General features: G+C 43.3%; 2 protein-coding genes across 4 annotated transcripts in view; one reads left to right on the plus strand and one right to left on the minus strand.

Moving 5' to 3' along the window:
* Positions 1-26,033, plus strand: part of SYN3 (synapsin III) — a 260,724-nt gene that overhangs the window by 118,967 nt on the left and 115,724 nt on the right. For all 3 annotated transcript variants that reach the window (XM_069807362.1, XM_069807363.1, XM_069807364.1), the window contains 2 exons: positions 2,722-2,878; positions 9,315-9,404. In XM_069807362.1, the coding sequence (XP_069663463.1) occupies positions 2,722-2,878; positions 9,315-9,404 (247 nt within the window). The remainder of the gene's footprint in view (positions 1-2,721; positions 2,879-9,314; positions 9,405-26,033) is intronic.
* TIMP3 (TIMP metallopeptidase inhibitor 3) overlaps positions 12,421-26,033 on the minus strand; it is a 39,560-nt gene continuing 25,947 nt past the window's right edge. The window contains exons 2-5 of the mRNA XM_069807358.1: positions 24,861-24,943; positions 18,454-18,565; positions 17,668-17,789; positions 12,421-17,029 (exon numbers count right to left, since the gene is read on the minus strand). Of these exons, the coding sequence (XP_069663459.1) occupies positions 16,832-17,029; positions 17,668-17,789; positions 18,454-18,565; positions 24,861-24,943 (515 nt within the window). The 3' untranslated portion in view covers positions 12,421-16,831. The remainder of the gene's footprint in view (positions 17,030-17,667; positions 17,790-18,453; positions 18,566-24,860; positions 24,944-26,033) is intronic.

A 26,033-nucleotide genomic window follows, 5' to 3' on the forward strand; every position in this document is an offset into this window, starting at 1 on the left:
TGGCAACGGTCTTTCAAATGTGGGACTTCTGCCTAACCTGTCTGTCTGCCAAGGATTTCAACTTTCTGTCATGGGAGATGTTATTGGGTTGGGTTGAACTAGCAAAGTAAACAGTTCGGATACTAGCTCCGAGGCTCCCTATGTTAGCTTAAGTTTTACACTCTGAGAATGAGCGGTAGCTTGCAAAAGTAATCTACAAAAAATCAAGAATCCTTGTGTGAAGCGATTAAGCTCTTTTCTCCCCAGATCACTGGTACCCCCAGTTCTTCGGTTTTCACACCACCACTCCTACCATGACTATTCATTTCCCTTTTACTGCCTACTATCCTTCCTATCCCCTTGCCACACATTTTGCCACTGGTCTCTGTTTCTCCATTACAGACGTCTCGCAGACTCCAGGGCTCTCCAGCTGATGTTTATTCGCAGCTAGTCCCAGGCCCTGCACTCCTCTGCCTTGTTCTCAGTATCCATGGGAACATCCTCATTGTCCCATGGCTCAAAACAGGGATTCAGTGTCCACCTTCGCTTTAGAGATTCACTCCTCATCTGCTGCATGAGAGAGTGCCCTGCCTTCCTACACGATGCAGGCTTTGAGAATAGGCTTTTCTACACTAATTCGGTATTCTTGTGTCCATCTTCTAAGTTGAGAAATTCTTCCTTTGCCAGGATCTGAAAAGAGCTTTTTTTTTTTTCTAAACTTTTGGCTGGCAGAAGTAAAGCCACTGAAGGCAGTTTCCCAGCCGCTGTGCGTCCTCCCCCCACAGCTGGCCGTGCTCATTTGCGGTGCCTCCTCCCCACCACAGCATCACATCCCCATCCTGGGGGGCTCGGGGGAGATGTTCAAGGGCAAATACCGCCGCTTCCTCTGGGGACACCAGAGCAATGGTCCGAACCATTACCGTGCAGCCCCAGTAAGTGTTGTTCCCCAAGTCAAATCTGGGGAAAGACTTGAGCCATAACGGGGACCATTTTCTTCTTCATACGCTCAGAAAACTTGAATGAAGGAGGCACACGCCTGAAGCTCCTGCCCCTCCAGGCACCGCAACTGTTTAGTAACCCAGAGCAGATATTGCGTCCTGGTCCTAGAAAGCTGATTAATCCTTCCTGAGGACCTGTGCCTGCCTCTGGGGTACTTTCTACACGGCAAGTCCAGCAGAATGGAGCAGCTCAAGCTTTCCAAGATTTGTATTCACTTGCTGTTTCTCAGCAGGGGTTCACCGCGTGCCTTACCCCCCTTGACACCAGGGAGGTCCATAAATCAGCTGCAGAGTGATAGCGCAGCCCTCCCGATGCTCATTATGCATCTCGCCGCTGGAGGAAAGCACCACCTTTGGTGCCAAGTACATTAGGGAACATGCCTGGGTTTAAAAATACTCCATGGGAGGGAATCACAACATTTCCAAAGCTTGGCCTCTTGCATCACAAAAGCAGAGCGTGCTCCTCGCCATGTCTCGGGCGATAACAAAAGCCCAAGGCCAACAAACAAAATGAACGGCTTTAAAACAACAAAGCTGCCCTGGGTTTTGTATACAGTGTTTGTTGCCACAATCTGGCCCAGAGTCACTATCTCGGATTTCCCTGCCAGAATGATGGAAATATAAATAGGGGCTATAAACCCAAAGTATTTCCAGCTCATACATCCAAAGGATAGAAATTATAGTCTCTTAGCAAGGAAAATGTTCGAGGGTAGTGAGGTAATGGGACCTGGTTACAGAGCTCATTTCTCTGAAAACTTTAATACAGCATGGAAAGTTTTCCAATGTCCTTGATGCAACCTCTGTTAAAGTACAAAATAATCCCCTCTTTCAGTGGAAAAGCCCCTTCCATGCCTTCAAGAATGAACTGCTGAGCTCCATTTTGGGAACAGTTTCTTTCCAGCTGCTGTTTCCAGAGATTCCTGAAGGGCTCGGAAGACACAGCGTCAGCAAGGAATGAAATCTGGCTGTTTGAAAGATAATCTGTCGCCTGTTGGCTTACCTAGAAAGGGCCTCACTTTTCTGTGTATTTGCTGAGAGCTGCTGCTGTTGAACCATAGGAGTCCCTGCTCTGGTCTTGCTAAATAATATTCTGGAAGTCCGCGCCATGAGTCACAGCACTGGATGAGGGGCTCTGCTCATTTGATTAATTACATTACCATGCCTGCCCTTTACTTGTTGACTCATAGCCATAAGAGCCTGGGATGTGCTGCGTATGTAGTAAACTGATTAAAGGAGGAATGTATGTCAATGTATGGACGTGTTCGATAGCTGTTTGAAATCCCTCATGATCTTCCCACCCACTGGGCATTGCTTCAATATCGAGTTCAATCGTCAGGAAACAAACTCTCTCCCTCATCTGCCTTGCACATTGCAACAAGCTTGCCAAATACGGCCAAGCTTTTAGAAAGAAAAGAGAATCCCCCCACCAGTGAATTTATGACCCTTGGCTCCACTTGTGGCTTGTTCCTGTGCATGCCTGAGTGACATGGAAACTGCAGCAAATCTCTTTGGCCTGTTTCTACACTCTCACACTTGCAGCTATGTCGGATTTTTCCTTTTTTTAATTACGAGAGTTTTTTTGTTTGCTTTGTTACCTTCTGACGCAAGCAAACCATGATGAGAGGCACAAAGGAGAGCAATATGCCTTAATGAAAAGGGGAAGGATGGAGAAGGAACAGGGGGAGGCTAGAAGTGTTGCTGAGTGGTTTTAAAAGTAAAACATCACTCCTCATGTCTCTTCCAGGTCCTTCAAGCCCGACTTTGTCCTGATCCGGCAGCATGCCTACAGCATGGCGCTGGGAGAGGATTTCCGCAGCCTCATCATCGGCCTCCAGTACGGCGGCATCCACACCGTCAACTCCCTCTACTCCATCTACAACTTCTGCAGCAAGCCCTGGGTGGTAAGTGACGATCCGGCTCTACTGCATGCCAACGCTGCAAGGTAGATATGTGGTACCAATAAAGCACCAAACTCAGCTTCCAGTCTGTTTCATAGGAATTCATCTCTTTAGGTTAAAACCACCATCTGAACAACCCTCGGAATCCAGCTGGGAATTCTTGGGAAAAAAAAACCATCAGCAGTGCTTCTTTATCAACCTCTAGTAATATCAAGGTGTTATTTCCTCACCCTGAGTAGGACATTTCACCTGTCCCACACTCTAATGCGTCACAAACAGCCAATAGTACGGTAACACCTAGATTTCCTGTAAGGCAGAGTAGATGAATAGCAATAATTAATAGCAGGTCAATAGTAGCACATCTCTGTCCTGACCAAAACACAGTAAAACTACCTTAAAAGAAACATTAACATTCACTGTTTCAGAGGGTATCTGAACTATGCCATTTCTAGCATCTTTTCTTGGATATATACTTGTGGTAGCCAGGTGCCCCAGGCTAAGACTAAGATTATCCATTTCTTGCAGAAGTGCAACCTGCACTTGTCTTCTCTTGTCTCCTCTTCCTACTTTTTCTGGGTGGTGCTTTGTTGTGAGGAAATTAGCTGAAAAGAAAGGGAAGAAAGGTAGAGAGATGATTTCTTCAATGACTAGGTCTGGGGAAAAAAGGGTACATAGAATGACAAAGGCCTTGGAAAGAGGCAGAAGGAAAGCGGAAAGCGTGTAGAGTTTTTCAGCAGTTTCAGGAGGAAATACAAGGTTATCATAAAGTATTGGTTCATTGAGCCTGAAAGACTGCACCTTGGAAACACCTTGGGCTGAGTCAGCTCCTGGGGAGAACAGGACAGCGTTTTGATATTTTGCACTAGAACCCCGCCTTCACCTGTTCTTTAAATTTGGCAAGTTCACCAGGAAATCTCAGAAAAATCTTAAAAAATATTATCACTGGTTTGTCTCAGCCCCAAATCAAAGTTTGTAATTAATACCCAGACCTGTTTTGTGACCAGCTTTAAGTCAGCAGAAACTTCAGGAGCAGGAGAGCCAGAGGAGTAAGGCTGGCATCATAGCACCTGCAGGAAGAAATCAGATGCTGATACCATTTTGGCGTCCACATCTGGGTCTTCCAATCAGTTTCATCCCAAAGTGCTCTTTCTGATCACTGATGCTCCTAGAATGGAAGTTTCCCCGCATTATTCTAGGTCCAAAGCAGGGAACTACAAGCTATATGGATGTGACAAGGAGATGGGACTTTCCAATATGTCCTCCATGGAAAATTTTTAGATACGTTTTTAGGAATTCCCCTTACTCATTGCATGTATGTAGCTTGGGATGAGAGGGAATGTTTATAGCAAGTGGTAACTGTCTTCCTTGTTACCTAATTAAGTCTTTTTAGGTGTTGTTTTTTCCTTGGAATAAATATCCTATTAGTCTTCCGTGTGTTGACTGGTAGTTCAAATCCAGCTGAGGTCTGTAATGACTCAGACTTTTATTTCCATGACTGTGGAGGGTTGGATTTAACTCATTTCTTACAAAAAAAAGTGCCAGTTTAATAGACATGGTCTTCTCAGTTTTCACCTCTTTTATGACATTTAGGGGATTTTTGAGACCAAAAGTAGGGTCTTGTCTTTCCCAAAAATGTTGCAGTGCAGTAATGAGAGTAGTGAGAAAAATCTCACTTTTCTGTCATTGTATAGGTTGATGATGGACTTTTGGCCTCGGTCCCCATTTGAAGGACGAGTGTTGCTGGGATCAGAAAGGGGAGGAAGAGAGGGACCAAGTACCAGGCTCAGTACAACACCTTTGCATTGGTTCCTACAGTTGGTCCTACACACACGAGTATGTTGACCCCAGTGACCAGTCAAAAAAGCCTCCGCATTTACACTAGCTTTTGCTGAGGAAGGAAGACAGTCAAGTGGCCTATTCCGTCTGATTTTGGGGGTTGAGTCGGTCAAGGCTTAGTTGACATTTTTCAACTTATGCCTTGTAATTACATTTCTGATGGTGTGCAGGGGCCTCAAGATGTGACAGGCCTATTTTTAGGAATCTAAAATAAAAGAAAACAAACAAACTCAGCACATTGGGGGAAAAAAAAAAGAAAGAAGAAAAAAAAGAAAAAGCAGGGCTGGCAAGGCAGTGTGGGAGAAATTGGCTCTGCCAGTAACTCAGCTCTAGCTATTCTGGGTCCTGTTGTGCCATGCTTTCCTCACAGGGAATACAGCTGGCTCAGACAACCTTCCCAGAGGAGTCAAGGAAACCACTTGTAAACACTTAAAACAGGTTTGCAGAATGCCTCCTTTCCCTACTGCCCCGCACACACATCACCCCCCAAACCAATGATTGTAGTGCACTAAGTAACCTAAGAGCTCAGATGGGATCTGAGCTGGTATTTGGCACCACTGAAATTTTATCGGGTTGAAGTTCAGGTGGAGATTGCACTGGGGCATTTGAGGACAGAAAATTTCGTGGCAGTAGAATCAGAAAATTTTGGTTTTGTGATAGCTGGGAAATGAGAGATAGGGACAGACCACTTTGGTGCATGTTCCACTCTGATTGCAAAACAGGCATCTTGAAATAAGGGATCTGCTTAACAAAGATTGCTGGAAACTTTTTGGACCTAGAAACAGTTGAGATGATAGATGAAGAAATGAAATTAAATACCCCTGGGAAACATGCTTTTCACTCTCCCTTTTTATTTTTTCCAAAAATGTTTCCATTTCATAGAAATGTTTATGATTCTGTGGAGGGGGGTGGAAGTGAGACTGTTTTTCCTTGGCAATTTGCAACAATGTTTTTTTCTCAGCAACTGTAATTACAATCAGCTGAGTTTGGGCTTGAGCTTACTCAAACATGCAGCCCCCTTTTAAATGACATTTGCCAGGTTTCCAGTACTGCAATACACAAATTTCTTCAAAGGTTAAAATTTGCAGTAAACACAGGCACAGTTTGAAATAGGCATTTCTGAAAGAGAACCAGACACATTCAGGGGGATCTCACACACAGAGAAACATCTAAGAAGCCTAAGTTTTAAGATGATCCCAGAACTATTGAGAAATAATGCTACAAGCACCCTAAACACAATGCTTCAACCACTAACAATAATTTTTGTGTTATAAAAGTTACAATACAAAATACAGTGGGAAAAATGCTCGGAGTAGAACTCATATTACAGGCAGTAACGTCCGTAATTGTAAGGCAACTTTTGCATCTGTAAGACTGCAGGAAATACAAAGTCTTGAAGACGGTCATCTACAGAGTCCAAGAGACTCCCAGCCAAGCTGTTATTGACTGTCAAGGATACAGGCTCCCTGATGACCTAGACACTTTAAAAATATGCAGAAGGCCTTGAGATCCTCTGAATGGATCTTTTTATTTCTCTAGAAAGACTCCCTGCAAGTAACTCAGATATCCAACCAGCCAGGCAAGGCATCCCACTTAAAACCCAGACTGTGCCACGTTGCCTTGCCCCGTGTCTTGCTTTGCGGTCTGAATGCAATCTCACTAAAAGCAGTGGAACCACAGAAAGTAAGATCTCATACCAAAATGGGGAAGGGGCAGTTATATCTAGCTGAGTGGCTGACAGTAACATTCCTACCCAACTGAAACGCACCGGAACGTGCTACTTGAGCTCTGCTACCAGGTACCTGAGAGGTTGCTGCACCATGTATCATGGGTGTCTCTGCCAATATCCTGTCCCTAACAATTGCCAAAAAAAAAAAGGAAAAAAGAAGAGAATTGTCCCATGAGGGTCAATACCAAAGTCAGACCTTTTTGCAGGCTTGGCCCATTGAGGAGGCTCCCAGATGGCTGAGTCTCTCATCTGTCCATCTGAAACACTTGCTATTTCAGCAACAGCCGAGAGCTGTATGCTTCAAAAGGAAGCCCAAGGAACAAGTCAGGACACTGTCTGTCAGCTGCACAGTTGTTCCGGTTATTTTGTTTGAGCTGTTTTCCTAGGATAAACGTACATCGCCTCAACATCGTGGCATCCATGGTTCGCCAGGGCTGTGTGCACGTGCAGCGAGGGGCATGTGCTGCTCTCAGCCAGGGTGGTTTTCCTCCCCTCCTTGTCTCGGTCTCATTCTGTTTAACTTTTAAGCCCTCTTTGCTCACTTTGCTAGTCAAAACAGGGCTTTGTTTTTTCTTCTCTACAATGTGCAAGGCTAGTGCAAGTAGTTAAGAGAAGCAAGCTGTCCTCCTTTCCCAACATCAATACCCTCCTTGCCAACAATAATTATTCTACACAGGGAGGTTTTCTCCTATTTGCTGATGCATGGGGGGTGTGGTGTTAGTGATGGGATATGCCACCTCTTGATGTTTTCTGGGTTTTCTTAAATGCCACATTTTGACCTATAAGATTACGAAAACGATTCTTTGCATTTGTCTGCAAATCTGCTGGCAAAGCTGCCCCTTCAGCATGTGGCCTGGGTCTGGCACACACCTTGCAGCCTAATTTTTTTGCATTCTGGCTACATTTTTTTTACACCCATACCACCCTTTAACTCCCCAAGGGGTACTTCTTCTCCACCAAGAAATGAGGTTTCAACTTCTTACACAGAAACGCTTTTGCTTAGACTAGCCCAGTAACCAGGACAGGAGCCCTATCATAGCTACTCAGCAGAAAACATTCTCAGTAGCTCTCTCTTTGCCCGCAACATAACCTTGAGGTTGCGATTTGGTACATTTACTGGCTTCAGCTGTTACTTAGAAGTGCTCAGAACATGTAAGATTAGGCAGCTGATGTTATTGGGAAGAAAAAGGGCTTTCTTTCCCTTCCCTTATTCCCTAGATGTCTGTCTCCTTCCCTTAATCTCTGTGTTACCTCCCTCAGGTGACACAAAGACCTCCTTCAAGAGGAAGGCATTCCTAGCTTTGATGGGGAACTTGAAGAAACTTGTGTAAAGGACTTATTTACAGTGAGACTTGGCCCAGACTGGAGGCCTTTATTAATTTAACTTGATTTTACCAAATTACAGGGGTCTTGGAAACTAAATTCAGTTTCTAAATTACTTTGCAAGTAAGATATCAATGGGGAATTCAGTCACATCTGTGAGCTCATCAGGAACAAAAATCCTTACCTGTGGAGCAATCCCCTATTCTCTTAACATCCATGAAAATAATCGTCTACCTTATTCAGCTTTAGTCCCCCTTCTGCAAGGCTGCCAGTCTAACCACTTCACCAACAGCACTGCCAGTTCAGCATTGTCCGTGGTAACGGAGCTGTACCACTTCGGAGAGAAAGCAGGATGGGTAGATGTGTAATTGTGAAGAATCTGAGTTGCTCCTGAGATCCGCAAGGTTTCTGGGATGTATATCACCTCTTACTCTCTTTGGTGTATCATCAACCCTGCTTTAGCAACATTTTCTGTCATGGTTATTAAGTTTCTCCAATTGTTTTGGGTTTTTCTCTGGCTGATCAATGATAGATTGAACAGGGAGGCTGCAGACGATGTACAAAATAGTCTGCTTGCTTCACAGATGGCCGAAGCGGAGCAGGAATTTGCTATGCTATGCTTCTGTTGGGGTTTTGGAACCTGAACAGAAATTAAAGCTCAGTCCTACCATGGGGAGCTTTGTGTCTGGCTGGGCACAACCCTGAATGATAAACAGTTTATAACAGGGATGATAGTGGTGATAATTGTGAAGGTCATGCTGACAAGTGGGGACAACAGCAAACGTTCGCTCTTGTACGTGAAATACCAGCACTTGCTTTCCCCACTGATGTTACATACTGCTTTCTCTAGATACCATCCTCACAGACTGGTGCCTCCCTCAGACCTCACTGGTAGATGGGACAGGAGTAGCAGATGTCCCCTTTCTCCCACCACGCATGGGGGGCTGTTGGGAGACCCTTGGTTCATAATAAATGAGTTATGATTGACGGTGGGCTCATGCTTCCTTGGTCTAACACTCAAACCAGGTAGAACTGGCAATTCCCTCTAGTCATCTCTGCCCCTTAGCAATTCTCCTTCCCTTCAGCACAATGGGTAAATGTGCCTTGCTTTGATTTGTCTGTGGGGCAGAGATCCAAGGGAGATCTGGGATTTAGTTTTCTCTGCTCAGGAGTGGTGGCACTGAGGTCACCTCCTCTGAGCCCTTTCCTCTACCAAGAAGAGCCCCCCACCAGTCACATTTGGAAAGCAAAGCTTGTTCATAGCAGGTCTGTAACTAAACCCAAACTGACCCCTTTCTGGCTCTTGAACCCCTTCTGCGCTCACTTAGCCCAAGGTTTGTGTACACAGGCTGGCTTGACCCTGGGTAAATACAGCAACTTCATATTTTCTTGCTGCTCTCAGGTCAAGAAAGCAAGGTGGGAAAGGCATAATAACATGTTTCTCTCACCTTCTTCACCAGTACCAGAACATTTTGCAAGCACTTACCTGTTAGCCAGTAAGCCACTGACATCCACTGTGTCTGTTTTTTGTTCCCTCTCCCTCACCCCAAGTTCTCTCAGCTCATTAAAATCTTCAACTCGCTGGGTCCTGAGAAGTTCCCCCTCATGGAGCAAACATTCTTCCCAAGCCATAAGCAAATGGTGAGTACCTTCGCTTTCTTCTGTTGCCAGCATGGATGGGGGAGAAGCAACGAATGTGAGTTGGGCACGAGAGATGGCGGTGGGTATGCTGGGAAGAGTCTCAATTTTACTTACAGAGAATTACTAGCTAAAAAGCCATATGCAAAAAAGCACTGCTCGGGAACCTCTTTCCTTTCTTGCCCAGCCCTCCCCCAGGTCATGTATGGACTCTGAAAAAGTGAACATTCAGACCAGGCTCAAAACCAAAGCAAAAATCCATCGTAAAATCTGGTCGACAAAGGCTCATCCCTTAGAGCAAGGAATCACTTTATTCAGATAAAGCAGATTTTTTTCCCTGCCTGGAATTGTTTGTAATACGTTGACGATTTGGGATATGGGCCATAAGAGACGTTTGTTTCACAGTGTCAGTTTGCTTGGGCTGTCACGTGGTTGCCATCCATGAAACATCTATCACTCAGCCTCACTAGGTACTCAAAGTAAATTGGAGTTCTTGAAAAAGAGTTTGTTTCAGCTTGTAATGCTTCCTTTGCACAGTGGCTCTGGGGTCTAGTCTTCCTGTCAACAACGAAACACTCAGTGCCCTGTGTGGCTACTGGGCACCGTACCAAACTCTTAGGGCACCTTCCAAAGAGATCTGCGTAGGTGCATTTAGTCCTGGAGAACACAGCAAAGTGAGTGGCTTTGTTTAAAACTGTTCATGCCTCTTGTTTTCCCTGGCTTAAAAGGATGACTGGTCCTTCATGAATTTTTGCTCCCAACTTACATCCATGAATTAGTGGCTCTTCTTACCTGGCTGAGGCTTTGATGAGACCCTGTGTGAACCATGACCCCCCCCCCCCCCCATGCAAGCCATGCTGAGCTTATTTCCCATGCTTGATTGTGAACTTGAGCAGCATTAGCAGTCTGAAGATCAGGGTTGTTGAGATGTCAAACTAGGGCTTAAAAACATTCAAGCCCCTCTTTTCTCACACACTTGTTGCAACACTGTGGGCCAACTGCAATGCCTAATAGGATGTAGGTACCTGATGGTGGATATAGGTACCTAGTGGGAGCTTCAAAATTAAAAAGGAAGTCTCATTTAGGTTTTTGTGAAAAAAATCCCACCAGTGCTCGCTAGGTACCTGAATACCTTGAAATGCTGGTCCTCCATCTCTCTGTTCCAATAATCTGTTCTCTACCTCAACTGTGTGGGCAACAGCACTTCCATACTTCACAGGCATGTCATGAAGGTTAAGTACGGTCATGAGCGCTGTGAAGCACTCCAGTAATGCTCACTAAGAGTTGTATTATCATAAGACATAAAGAAATGAATGGTCCTTAAACACTATGTGCCAGTTTGTTGCAGACTTTTAAGACAAATTAGTTGATAAATCCTGTTGCATTTGATTCCCGCTGATTTATACAGAGGGTTTTGTGACATATGTAATGCTTCAAGGACAATTGTGACTTTGTCTGATCATCACGTCAGGAATGGTATTTTTGGAAGGCTTGATTAAGGTTTTCATTGGAAATACATTTGCTAGCAGTTTTAGCATTAATTTCTTGTCTGGAAATCTGATTCTTGATTCCTCAGCGTGTAAATGCATTGTTACCAGCATAGTAGTTTGGTTTAGCAGAGCACTGATCTTAATTTCACGTATTTGTCACCTTTATAACTGATCACCTACTTGGAGATGGTATTGCTTACTTGCAGATGCTTACTGCTTACTTCCAGAAGAAAACAGGAACCCTTTGAAGTGTAGATAATCTCATCTGAACACAAACACTATTGTTGACATGCAATTTTGAGTAATCTGGTTTAAATCAGTCACTTTCCAAACATTTACACAAGCAACGATCCATTAGGGCAAATTCAGGCCAGCCCTTTCCAGGTGGGGGGTCTGCCTCACAGAATGAATCTACCTAACTTCTCAAGATCTTTTCTGGGTGCATCTTCACAGTATCCCGGTCTATGAGAGCCTGAGAGGGCAAGCGCTTACACCAAGCAAGCTCCATTGCAGTCGTCACTCCAAGTACCTGTGAATGTCGCTAGCCCGCTGTGCATCAGCTTCTCCCTGTGTCAGATAGGAATATAATGATCCCCCTTTCCCACTCTTTTTCTTCCCTTTCCTGGAGGCATTTTCAAGCTGTACCAGTCAGCACTCATAAAATACGCTGTGGTCCTTTGATGGCTGACCCCCTGGAAGTGTTTATAACTCGTGTTATGGTTTTACCTCTTTGCAATGTGGTACACTTTAAGCAATGAAGTTCTCACATAAGAGATCCTCATCCTTCTATGTCTAAAACTCTCCAAAGCTTACTTTCTAAACCTTTAGATTAAACATAGAACAGAATTTAAAATCTGTTTCCTTCTTTCATCTGTGTAGAGAATAGAGATTTTCCTAAAGTAAAAAAGTGAGATAAAGGAAATTTCTAACAGTAGGCCCATTCTTGTAAGCATTTGAATTTAATTGAAAGTGCTTTTTCTGAAGCTTCCTTCTCATGACAACAAGGCATTTTTAACCAGCCTTAAACAGTAAGCCTAAAGAGAGGACACAAGGCTCTGACACTTCACAGCAGAAACGATCCGAAAGATTAATCTCTCTTCCCTTTGCCACGGGCATGTACCTTTCAACCCTCCCGCTGGTGATTAGTTTACTGGAAATAAGAGCAATCTGGGAACTGTTCTTCTAAGGCCCTACTGGTACTACAGGACAGCCATCATGACTGCCTTGCTCTGTAGTGACCCCCTATGGCCAGTTAACAACTGGGATACATTAACTTCAAAAGGGATTTTTCACCTCTCCTGGGCTTATGACCCCAATAACAAATCTTAGAGAAAGCAACCTCTTAAAAAAAGGGAGGGACTGCTGGAGGGATCTTTGCCAAAGCACAAGAATTGCCAGAGGTGGAATATCTGCTTTGGGCCCAATAAAATGGTATCAAGAAAGGGAAGGAAATGAATAAATCCACTTGCAAATCCATTTGTGTACATTTGAAGTGGACAGAAAGTAATATAAGTGAAGCAGAGACAGAATGTCTGTGATAGAAATAAAACCACTTTACTGTTTAGAATAAAAGGACACTATAAAAAGTGAACATTATGCAACATTACCTTAAAAGACAATATACATTCACTGAATATAAAATTTATAAATAACATGGAGGAAAACTGTAAACAGTGCTAGAAAATTTAGCAACAAATACATTCCTTCTGGACAAGATTTTTCACACGGGTTTGGTTCCCTCCCCAAGTTTCCATGACTATCAGGAACAGCAGAGTGGCTCTATGAAGGAAAGACAGTGTCAGAGAGAAAAAGCCAGTACAGGCAAAGCAGCAGCACACGTTTAGTGGACTTTTAAGATTTTTCTCAAGACTGGTAGCCCCAAAAGCCACTTATTCTAAAAAAAGACAAAAAATTTTTGCAGTTCCCTCAATTTTGTTCTGCCCTTCTAAGCTATAAAATACATTTTAAGTGAGATATACTTTCAGAGACTTCTGAAGGAATGGGAACTTGTTCCCATGGAGGCCTTTACTTCAAACAGTCTTTACTGTAAAAAACCGCAACAGTATGTTTCCTATCACCGTGAGACAGCATTTCACTCCGTCCAAGTATGAATGGGATACAGCGATATATTCAGGTTTTAGAATTATCCCACCTAAAGGGCCATGTAACTCTTCAAAACATGGGAAATTTAGACCTAAAATGGCAGTTCTGTCCCATACGGGGGAGGGGGAAGCCTCCCACAAGAGCACGTTATTGAAGGTACTCCATGCACAGATGTCCTCTTGCTCTCTACCTCCTCCATTTTGGAAAAGGAAATTTTAATCCAATCTTTCCCAAACTCTCAATGTATTTTTCATATTTTCCGTAATTCTAAAGGGGAAAACTCTCTCAAGCAAATAAGGAAAAATATTTATAAATAAGAAAGCAAAGACCAGCAGTCTAGAAATGAGCTATGCATTTTAAAAGGTACTTTTAATAACGCTGGTATATCTAAAGCATGGAGGGGGGGAGCCCTCATCTTGTACATGTCCAAAGGTCGTGCTCACATGAGCTGTGCCATTGACAGTTCTCTGACCTTAGGTTACAGGGTGAAGTGAGGAGCATGTCAGAGGTGACAGGAAGATATTTGTGCTGCTGCAAGCCACTGGTATGCTCCATAGCCTAACATTTTGGGGAGAATTTCACACCTGCCTCCTCACATCTCCATGCCTGGTGTTCCCATATATTGAATGGCCTGCTGTAAGGAGGGAGAGAGTTTTGTCCATTGGCAGGCAGAAGTGACTTAGCAAGACAGAAGAAAGAAGAGCAGATAGGAAGGAAGAAGTCTTGGAGTCTGATTTAGAGCCTGTTCAATCCATTTAATGGCTCCCTCTCACTTCAAGGGAGCCTTCAGTCAGGTTCTGAATGCAAGCACAAGCTAAAGCTTAGCCCAAGAGATATATGTCCCTGATAGCATGCACAGAAACAAAATTAAGAAGCCTCCCAAAAGAAATGTATTTTTACTGGATTCTTCCCCCTCCTTTTGCCTCCACATTTTTAAAAGCCTTAACAACTGTTTCTTTACACAGCAAGGGGAAAGATTTGCTACCAAACCCCCACCCCTGCCGGTCTAGCTGTCTGCATCTCAGAAATATTTTACCGTCTGCAATATAAAATGGGAATATGCTTCATTTTCTGGTAATGCATCTGCTGTTTTGTTGTTTACAAAGCACATAGCTACATTATACCCTACTTAGGGACACAAGTCCTCATAGTATTAGAATGCAAATATTTTCACAACAATTTGAGTGCAATACTGTGATGTCTCAGCTAGCTAAATGAATCAGTGACAGGTAAAATATGCAGAGCTGCAGTTTAATGAAAATTCAAACCAACACTTCACTGCATCGAGGGGCATTTTCATTTAGCCTTCCAAAGCCATGAAAAGTGGCTGCAGCTCAAAGCGACGTCAGCTTTGCAAAGTCGCCTTGAGCTTGAGGAGGGCCATTTCCAGCGATGCTGACTCCACATGATGCAAACAGTGAGGGTGGCGAGGCCGGCTCCACTCTGCCCTCAGTGACCCTCGGAGGTTTTGTCAGCTGTGCACAGCTCAAACAGAGATTGCTCCACTGTGCCCAAAGCCCAACCCCATACTCTGCCCAAAGGGGCAACGTTCTGACCCACCACCTGATCCTATGATGGGTGCTGTGAAGCACCCTACTCTCCCTCTCATCTCCAACCCATAATTTAGGAGTAGTCACAGGGAAGAGGACTTAAGTGTTCCAAGCCTGAATCACAGGAAAATCCAACAGACTTCGAATGTGTTTTGTGCTGCGTTGACACTCAGAGCAGCTGAAAAAAAAAATACACAGCAGACCTAGGCACCTCTTACATCAACTCTTTGAAAATGCCCTTTAAAGTTCATGTTAAAAATGAAGCTACGCGCTTTTTGCTGCAATAATTCGTCTAGTAAATGGGGCATTTCGGGGCATGTACGTCTGGCAGAGCTCTGGTAGCATGCAAGGAACGTAAAAACGCATCAGGGCCCATCTCAGACACCCTTTCCTTTCCGTTTGGCAAAGAGGTCCCAAACAACTCTCCAGTAATGGAGGTCACTGACTGTAAAATGCTGTATTGCCCCAAGCTGGAATCACTGCAACATTTTTTCCTGCTGGTGGCAGCTCTGCTTTCTAAAAGTGGAATGAACTGAAGATATATGGAAACTTAAGATAAATAACCATAATAATACAAAAATGAAGTTAAGCATAATCTTCTCCCTGCCCAAGCCCTCCCCATCCAAAACTCAGTCACCCATTTTGTCAGCACCCCTTCTTCACCATCATTAAAACTTAAAATACTTTTATTTGATAAGAAAAATTATATTATAGTTTTCTTAATAAAAAACAAAATAGAACGAAAAAACTTCTCCAGTCAACAGCAAAGCACAAGACAGTAAGGCTCCTCCTCCCACATCACTGCAGGACATGGTATGAGCACATGCACAGAGCTACGCTTAACAGTGCCTAGAGGGAAACACAGCACTTGACACAGAAGGAATCCTCTGGGCAGCTGAAATTTTATGATCCCAGCCAGCACTTATTAGGAGACCACTTTTCCTTGCCTAGCCCGCCCACACACTTCCTTTTACTATATAAACAAATGCAGCTAGTGTAGCTGCAGGGGAGGAACCGTGGTGCAAGGAGGTACAGAGGAAACAATGACTGTAGCCACTACTGCAGATACACTGGAGCTTCAATATCTTAAAAACAACTCACTGACTCGGAATGTCAATATTTCTGTCTTTAAAACACAATCAAACCATTCTTTTAACACCAAAAAAACTCCACGTCCTGTCAAAAATAGCTTATGTCATTATGTGTATATACATCTTAATTCAGCAAAACACTATTTTGGCAATAGACTTTTTTTATAGTAAGAGCTCTAGCAAGTCTCCCCTTTCCCTCTTCCATGTGATTGATTTGCAGTTAGTATTTTTGCATCTGTTTGGTTCAAGGTGTTCACAAGCTGGTTTTGCTGTTGAAGCTAAGCTGCAAAAATTTCAGGGGCCAATGCTGCTCAAAACAGGATGGCACAGCACTTCTGCTCTGCTGTAGGTGGATTTACCTCCCTGAACATAGGGGATGGGGCTTTTGTTTTTTAAACAACAACAAAAATACAAAATACTATCTCTTTTGTTCTGGGGAAAGCCAGAACTTCAAATGTGCTGTTGCATTCACACTGTGACTGAATTAGCTAGGACAATCAGTCAACAATGCTTTTACCAGATGATGTGGTCAGACACACCAGGTGAATTCTCCCACTGCTGGAGTCAATCACATTGCCAATCTCTCCCATAGAGGAGGATTTCTTTCGGACGTCATTTTTTCCAGAGTTTAGGCTGGGTTTCTTTTCAGTTTGTTTCATTCGCCAATCTGATTAATGAAACCTGTTTTCCTTCAAATAGATTTGTCAATGTATTTTCAGCACTTAGTGCATGAGGAGGGGTGACGGGAAGCCAGCGCACAGAAGAATACAGTGCCTAATTGGCATAGTTTTTAGATTTTTGTTTTCCTAAAAAAATAGAGATTATATCGCTACAGCTAATGATACATGTAAGAGAGCAAGAGCTCCATCTTTTTTCTTTTTTTTTTCTTTTATTTTTTTTCCCTCCCATTTTTCCCTCTGGTGTGCAAAAGTAAGCTCCCAAATGTCGTCTGATCAAAATGAGTGGTATCAAAAAATGGAAAAGGTGATTACAAATTCAGTAAGGTAGCACAGACTTTTTTTCTTTTCTTTCCTTTTTTTTTTTTTCCTTTTCTTTTTTAAGTGTTCGAAGTGCTAAAATTTGCATGAAAACAGGCACTAATTTCATTGTCATCATCATGATCTGGTAAGAGTTAGTGTCCAAAGGAAGATCAGCCACAAGTAAGGGAGAGGGGAGATAAGGAAGGGATAGTGTGCTCAGGGATCTGTGGCATTGATTATCGTTTTGTCTGGAGGTGCCCATCCTCTATACCAGCTGCAGTAACCTTCCACCCTCTGGATGCAGGCATAGTGCTTCGCTTGGTATCCTGAGTGGCCGAAGTTGGAGAGCATATCTGTCCAAATACACTCATTCTTGGAGGTGGCAAAGCAGGGCAAATAGTAGCAGGGCCTGATCTGCAATTGTAAAGAGCAATCAGGTAAGGCTACATGGAAAAACAACACTATATAAAATGCCTTTTTACCAGAGACAAGGGATTCAAAATTCCACTCCCTCAAACCTTGCTTACTAACCCAAAATTCAGCCTCAGTTCAGTAAGCATGTAAGCATGTGCTTAGCTTTACATACACAGGTAATTCCAGAGTCAAAAGGGCTTTTCAGGTACAGAAAAGTTGAGCTTGTGTCCATGTTTTTGCAGGCCTGGGGCCATGAGCAAAAAATCTTAGTGCCAGTGCCAGGCTGTGAGGTTTTAAGCACTCTAAATGTTTACACAGGAAAAAAGCTGGACATATCTTGCCAAGCCTGTGGTACCTGATTTCATTCTCTGTAAATGATTCTGCATGGATTCTGAGAGCCTTCCCCAACCCCAATTAACTTCAACAGGGCATTAAAAAGGCATAGACTCTGCATTTTTATGTGATTGTCTCTTCTCTGGTCTCAACACTAAAGCTGAGCTTTACTTTTTCCCTGTAAAAATTGTTGTCCTCCTTTTCTCTTCCTGACTGTTCACCAGCATCATTGATATTACCAGCCAGGGGAAACTGAATTCTAGGGTTTGAATGTCTTAATGCCACCTAATTAGAGACACACATACCTTGCATCCACAGCCCAGATGATAACGATGATTCAGTCCTTTACGCTGGGACAGAGTCAGCCGGTCCCATTTCTCATACCAGTTGCACAGGCCAGTGTAAACCTTCCCTTCATACACGCGGCCTTGAAAACAGAGACATAGTCACAAGTTAGCACTTCTCAGCTCGAGCACTTTTCTCGTTTCCTGAGATCGCTAATGCTCTCAATATGTTTGGCTTCAGTCACTGCTCAGCAACTGCTTTCTTTTTATTAACTGGTTCAGGAATCTCTGGCCAGCAAGATTATAGCACTTCTGCAAGTTAGGAGTGTTGTGCCAGCTGTAAGCACCAGCAACAACATGCAGGTGACTAACGCTGTCAAGCTCCTCTCAACAACAGAGCAAAGTGAATTGACACCTTCACTAGAAAGAAGACTTGGCAACTGTCACACCTCTGTCTCCTTGCATCCCCCATCTCAGCAGCCTGCATTCCTCCTGCTCATTCCAAAAGGTATCTTCCATTTCTGGCGCAGCTGAGTAGCAACCAGTTCCCTGTGACAGACATGCCAGCTCAGGTATGAATTGACAGCTGTGGACTGTTATACAGCATATTTGTCACAACATCGCTGGGTGTAAGAGATACTTTAGGAAAGAGAAGGAAATCTGGAAAGTGAAAAGACTCTCAGCATTAAGGAGTCTTAACACCTGGGAAGCTGCGTATAGAGCTGTCTACACACCTGCCCATGTCCTTAGCAGGTGTATGTATAGAACAGAAGATGTTTTGATTATGAAGAAGTACACTGTCCTTACCTGTAATCAGATATTGGTACTTGTTGACCTCCAGCTTGACTCCACAAAGACTCTCAGAGGCTTCTGTGTAGATGTACTGAACATGTGGCATTATCTGGAAGCCCCTGTACATCTAAAGAAAGAATAAAAATGCTTTACGTCATCTTAAGATGACAACTTTTCACTTTGATTCTTTACAACCTACATTCCCAGACTGTGGTGGGAAGCAGTGAACTTTTAGTGTTTACAAGGGTGAAGGACTAATGGCACTATCTGGACTCTGATGGAAGTCTCCCCACCAGATCTGCTGGTAAAGCAGAACACGTACCTGCTAACAAGCCATTGCAATTCAGCACAGGGACCACTTTTCCCCAGTCGCATTAGTTCCAGTGGCACTGAGTGAGCAAAGCGCCAACACTGCAAGCTCTGCCAACATCCTGAACAATTTTTTCCCATATATAGCTCATAATTAGGGAGAAATTAAATTAGTTCAAGTTTGGAATCTTTCTCCTTCATGTGATTTAAACAATTTCTTCTGAACTAAGGGGTTTTTCTTTTAAACAATGACCCTATTTTCCAGTGTTGCTGCTGTAAGACTTTCAAACCTTTGGCGCTTGATCTAAGTCATCAAGCCAGACACCTCCTTCTCAAACACCTAGCATACACAACCCCTGCTGACATCAGCAAGGATTTAATGTTTCTCTAACTAAATGGATGCAGAAATAGAATTCTGCTCCATCTCCTAAAATTAGCCCAGTACTGATGGGCGCCATAAAGAAAATATCATGTATACATAATTCCTCTACACTCCTTCTCCTTTTTCATAATCTTTCTTACAGTTCAGTTTAACTGAAATATGAACCCAAAGATATACTGGCAGTTGGATTCAGTCAGAAATTAGCATGTGTCCCTATCTGACCTGACCTTATGCTACAATTTAGGGAAACTCATGCCCACCTGTTAGTAGCATAGTGAAGTCCGCCCATAGCAATGAAACAACCACTGCATGTGTACACTGGACACAATAAAACATATCCTATTTTTGAAACATTGAGGATTACTTTCCCAAAAATTTCATCTTTAAAATTTGGTTATTTTTTCTAAGCACTCAGTCTCTCTTTTTCCTCCACCAACTGTATGAATGGCCAATGTTTAAAAGTTAAAGGAAAACAGTAAGAGTCAGAGAGAATCACAGTTTCATAGCATATCCTTTTTTCTGTCAGCTTTACTGATAGAGAGCACAATCACGTTCAGATTAACTGTAAATATTAAAGTGAGGCAACAGAGGAAGAAAAATCCCAAACAATCCCAGAGCTATAGAACCTTCCTGCTGTGTCACCTAAGCTGTGGTATTCTCCTCCAGGCTGTATTCTATTTCTTGAAGTCCCCTATTATCCCAGGGCATTTCACTATTCCCCCACCTCCTTTAAAAACAACAAATCTTTTTGTTTCTGAAAGAATGTCTGTTGATTTAATGGATTTTATGCTAGGTCCAGATGCTGCATATAAAAATATAAATAACTACTTTTAATTCTGCTATGCTGAGAGGTCAAACTATCTTCTGGGCATCCACGGAATGTCTGCCGTTTTTTTTTTTCTCCTTAGTTATATTACCCCAATCAGCATATTCTTACACCAGTATCACAACTCAGTTAACAGCACTGCTGTGCACAGTAAAAGACATGCAAAAGGGTTTGCATTTTCCAGCCTTTCTTCTACACCCAGCAAATATGCAAGGAAAGCATTTTTTTAAATTAATCATACTGTATCAACAAAAGCTCACAGATCATGTTTGGAATACACCATTGTGTCTGTAAGTGAGCAAAGTCTTTCAATGAATATGGAAGAACTGAATCTTGCCTAATCTGTACTTTATCCCTGCAATTTTCTTGGTATGGGATGACCTACTCAGATTTTCCAATTACGCTCAAGATAGCTGGAGATCTAGGTTCTGGCACAAGCATCCTGTCTGTCCTTGGATGTGTTATTTAGCCCTCGGTACACTTTTGTTCCTCATCTGTAGAACAGCTCTGCCTTGCTTCCCAAGGATACTGTGAGGAACGGCACATAGAATAAAGATTATGTGTTCAGACCCCATTTTAGAGGGTGTCACACCACAAGCTATGATAACACTATCTAAGCAGATAAGACTAGCTAAGATAAGAGCTGAGGCTGCCCAGTCTCTCCAGGCAGTGCGTTATCTACACTCCAGAGAGCTGTATGCTGTGCATGTGCAGTACAAGTGATCTGTCACCCGGAGTGGTAGGCTCCAAGTAGTGTTGGGCTATAAAGTCTACACGTGCACAGGCATGCTTTGAGCTCATTCTCTCTTCGAGCCCCTTGCAGAAAGGGCTACAAGCCAGATTAATCATTCCTCTGAGAAGCTCCTCAGGCCCTTCCTACAGGACCCTTACAGTCGTCACTCCTCGCACCTTCTGCACCATCAAGCTCAACATGACTGCCTATGAAGTAACTAGTGATGCTGATCTGCGGTTTGGTTTTAAACTCCTGGACCTAATTCCCTGTTCACATTACCATCAGGGACACCACTGTCAGGGTTGCTGAAGGAAGCACGCTCTGCCTCTCAAAAAGTGCTTCAGCTCACCCCTCAGTGACCCTCATCAATGCTAGCAACTGTCACGCTAATTGACCCAGTGCTGGGGGCAGACAGGGCCTGCCTCATCCTCTGATGACTAACGAAAATTCACCATGACCTTGGTTCTCAGGGGAGGAAAAAGAAAATTTGGCAACAGGGAATCTTATACAAATGCCTTCTTTCAAAACAAATAAAACAATGCCTTAAGCATTATTTTTGGATATACAAAATATCCTGGAAGTGCTATTAGGCCAGTCAGAAGAAAACCAACCATAAAGCTAGCCTCTCTCCTAACTGCTACCCTCAGAGTCCTCCTGTCACCACAAATGTGTATTTTCGGAAGCATAATGACAGGGAACAAAGTATTAGCAAGCATCACATGGTGGTGTCTGCTAGTGCTACTCTATTTCCAGCTGTGTCAGCATTCGCCTTAGCAGCCCCCATACTGCCTCAGAAATGCACATGCAAATCCTGTGGTGGTTCCTGCCGCATGATTAACTTCACCCTGTGATACGATGTTCCTCCCTCTGTCCCTCCCATGTGAGGTCACACTAGATACCAAGGCTTGGAGTTATCTTGCCTAACCCTCAGCTGCCTAAAATTTAGGCGCTTCATATGAATTAGGCATCCTCTCTAGTCAAACGCCAAGAACGGGCACCTCCAGCACAACTCAGCCCATCCTAAAGTATCTGTCTACAGCTAGTGGGCTGAACTACAATTCACTGGTTCCTGTCCCTCTCCATTGACAATCAAGAGAGCCTGAAAGACTCAACACCTCATTTTAGTCTGTCTAAAATTAAACTAAATTAATCCCACCCCACTTCTTTCCTCTTGGGACTATCACGTTTCACCCCTTAGACTCATTTTACAGATTAGCAACAAACCAAGGAAAGCCTCCTTGCTTCTGGCAGCCTGTGCAGAGTGCTGCCATGGTCAACCAGGACTGTTTGTGCACATGGAGTAGAAATATCTTATCTCCCTGTTTCCTTTGCAGTTTCCTGAAATAGGTTTGGGCCCTTCTCAGAATGCACAGCAGCATCACAGAACATGCGGGGGTTAGATCAGTCCTGTGCCGATTTCTGACATGTGATCTTGAAATATTGGGGGAGGCAGAGGTTGCTTGAAAAAGCACAAGGCCTTTTCAGACAACAAACTTGAACGCTAGAAAGCCTGGCACTATTCTGTGCCTGTGCGCTGACCTTGTGCTCCGGTCCAGGCCCCAAGCTCGTTTAGTTGTGAAATTCAGCAACGAGTTCAGGAGTGTTAGTGAGAGCAAGAATCAGCCACAGCAAACTCCAAGTAACCCATGAAAAAATACAAAGATTGTTTGTTGCCTTTTAAGGCTCTCAATGCTTTTCACAGGCAATTCAGTACACACTGGTAGACTAAATGCTTGTTTATTTTTCATCAGCAGGTGCAGATGGGTTTATAGGTGGCCAGAAAACACTGACATGTTAGTTTTATCTTCAGACTTGTTCCCATGCAGCTGTGCAGAGCCATAGGCCTCCTTAGTTTTCTTTTCAGCAGGAGGACAGTCAGCTTTCATTGGGGCGAGCAAGGGAGAGATTTGCTGTGTCATTCTGAGCTCCCCCACTGTATGGAGCTGAATCCCTCTTTATACTGAAGTCTCTAAGCTCAGCAGAAAGACAGCAGGGTTTCAAAGAAGACACTTTGTTTGCTTATCAAGAACTATGTGCTCTGGACATTCCAGTTCTACTGAGCACTTTGACTGCTTCAGGTTCCTTCCTGCTAAAAGTCGCAGTTAAACGTGCAATGCAACAGCTCGCCAGGCCACCATCTATGTAGCAGGCAGAGGCAGTTTGACCAACACACAATTTCCTCTTTAAAATCACTCTTGCTTTTGTTGGACACATAGCTTCCTAACAAAACACTGTGGAGCTGCTCCTGCAAAAAGGCAATTGTTCTTTTGTGGTCTCAGCACGAGGACATTGCAGATTACTGCAGTATCTGCTGTAAACACCCTGGCCCTGTGCTGCAGAATAACCCAATGAAAACAGCCAGGACAGGCTCAGGCATCTTATTTAAAGATTGACACAATGGTGGCTATTGACAATAGAGTGGCTGCTGCTCCACTCAACGTGCTCACCTGGCCTGGGCTTGTGCTCCTCCCCATGCAAGCAGACACGGAGAAGCCTTTTCTATTCATAGCAGGGACACTGCTGCAGGCTTCTAGGTCAGAAGAGGAATGCTTAATGCTGTTCCAGAGACCTCTGACACTGCAGCTCACTGGCTGACAATGGGACAGGCTGCATCATTAGTTACGAGAGAGGCTAGTGTTATGGTTGGTAAAAAGTAGTAGTTCATTTTGGGGACTACTGTTATTCTGGATCACCACTGGACCCTGTTCATGGTCATATGTTAGGAAGCGCCAAACTCTTGGAACTGAGTAGGAGGGAAAGTAGAGGTCCTGGACAGACCAGGATGAAAACAGAAAAAGAAAAGTTGATGAAGCCACTGCAGCATGTGGATGTTGAGTAGTTTTGTGAAATGGTGTACATTTGCTGAGCTGGAGAGTGACAAAACTGGACAAGAACAGCACTGAGTGCTGCAAGCCTGGTGAGGCCAGGGACAACCATCAAAAAAACAAACAAAAAAAGGAGCGGTAGCATTGTCTCACTGTTGCCAACATAACCAGTTGTCTTCTTTACAAATACAAGTTAACCAACAAATATATATTTCCTTTTGAATCTTAAAAAGAAATTTTTAAGATTAAGGAAATTAGTAAACCCAGCACCTCATGCTCTCTTATTCAAAGTGCTAGCATTCCACTCTAGTGGAAGAGCCATGCCAGGACCAGATTTGGCTACGTGTGCGGTTTTGCGACAGCTTATGAAACAGGCTTTGCGTCTCCTCCTCCCAGCTTTCGTGCTTAGCTATAAACTGCCTTATAAAGAGAGTTACTGTTATGAGGCAGGCAAGTGACTGGTTTTTTCTGAACCTTTACTTTGTCTAATATGTTTCAGATTTCTGCAGTCTCTGCCAAGCTTTTCCATTCCCTTTCTTTTTTCTTTTTTTTTTTTAAAGACATAAACCAGTCTTATGACTAGAATGGCATAGCCAAGAAAAACAATCTAGGGCTGATTTTTAGCATTACATAACAAGGGGTCAGTTTAAGAAAAAAACCTAAGTCCACAGCAGCAGGTTGAGTGCAGTTTGTGCAGCAAAGAATTAGAGCTCTGAAGAGAGGAACTAGAGAAACCAAGAAACTGGCACAGGAGATCAACATCTTTTCATTTCTGAGTCAATACTTTACAGCTCTTCTGAGCTGATGATATTTGGAAGCTACAGTGTTTGGTTTAGCTTTATATAAAGACTTCACTATACGAGTTTCACTTGTTCCGTACATGGAAAAAAATGCCATCATTCTAACTGGTGGTCACAAAGAATACAAGTAAAGAAAAGATGAAAGACCATTCTCCCAAGGCTGGCAGACCCCCTACCACCACATCTTGAATTTAATGAAAGTGTTGCATGGAAAAGCTTGCATTTCCACAGTCTAATACTGTGTATGTTGAACACAAACAGGACTCCAGTACCTAGAGAAGCCCATCTGGCATCTTTTACTACCAGAAATTTAAAAAATAAAGCAAGAATTCAGGTATTCAGCATCATATGTCAGGAATGACCTCTTACTGCTCCCTTCCCCTCTGCAGGCAAATTTCTACCAATTGCTGGTTACCTTCCATTCTGGCTGACCAATATGAAAAGTTGACATGCTGTTATTTTAAGTATGCAAACTCTGTTCATTATTACATGTTAATTAGAATCATTATCATATCTACAAGCCTATGTGAAGTGCCTCCAAACATACCTTCATCTGCTTGACTGTGTATCGCATCGTTCCAAATGGTCCATCTTTCATGAGCTTCTTCCCCACAACTTTAGCTCGGATCACTGTCATAAGAGAGGAAAAATACAACAAATTATAAACAACTTTGCACAACATTTAGGCTAGACCCTCCACTTCAAAAAAGCCACTTAGATAAATTATTCTGTAAAATAAAACAAAACTCCGGGCCAACCTTCCTCTCAATTTATTCTAAATCTCACACAAAACAAAGGCATGTAAAATGGGATGCCAAAGCAAGTATTTATTTAGAGGAAATCCAGTTCTGTGTGAAGAATAAGAACAAGCATTATTTATGTTGAAATCTCACTGAAATCTGCAAAGCAGACTATAGCCAGGACCAAGACAGGTTAAAATCTTTGCACCAAGCCACTGGCACGAAGTTCATATTTAATGTCTTAACTCTCAACATACGGAATGATGTTCAACAATTGTTCTTTGGGTGCCCAGTGCAGCTTCCGTTTGCCAATAACCACAACAATACAGTACAACACACTGGAATATCCCATATCTGGGGATTTCACTACCGCTGACACCTTTCGGATACCACAAAACTCCCAACAAATGGCTCCCTCCAACAAATGGCTACTGTGCAAAAACAGATTGTTCGGCAGCCATCAAGTCCACAGTGAAAGCTGCCAGGCCAGCCAGAAGCCACGTGGAAGACAAACTAAAGCTGACCCATCAGACCTTACATACACTGCATTTCATTTCTTCGTGGATACTAAGGGGCATTGTGTGTGCATGCATGTACACAGCATCCAGCCTGACACAGATACCTCCATTGTACCACAGCAATGCCAACTGAGCCCAAGCCATCATAGAGAAGGATTTTTAGGTCCCTCAGACGGATCTAGCAGGTAGTTTACAGTCAATGCTTAATGAAGAGTTCTCAGGCTCCTCTATTTTTGAGGCATTCCACAGAAACCCCTACTGTTCCATCGAAAAAGTTCTGCAATCACCTGCTCATCATCTTAGTAGAGGAGCAAAGCTTAGTGACTGGGCAAGCATTATTCAGCTTAAGTCCACTCGCCTAGAACAATCATATCACATTATACAAGCACCAGAAGTGGCTTAATTTTTACAAGGGCTGCAGAAAATGAGATTGGAGATGACCAATCCTGGGAAGAATAAGGA

Source organism: Haliaeetus albicilla, chromosome 19 (genome assembly GCF_947461875.1).
Source record: "Haliaeetus albicilla chromosome 19, bHalAlb1.1, whole genome shotgun sequence".
Lineage (NCBI taxonomy): Eukaryota > Metazoa > Chordata > Aves > Accipitriformes > Accipitridae > Haliaeetus > Haliaeetus albicilla.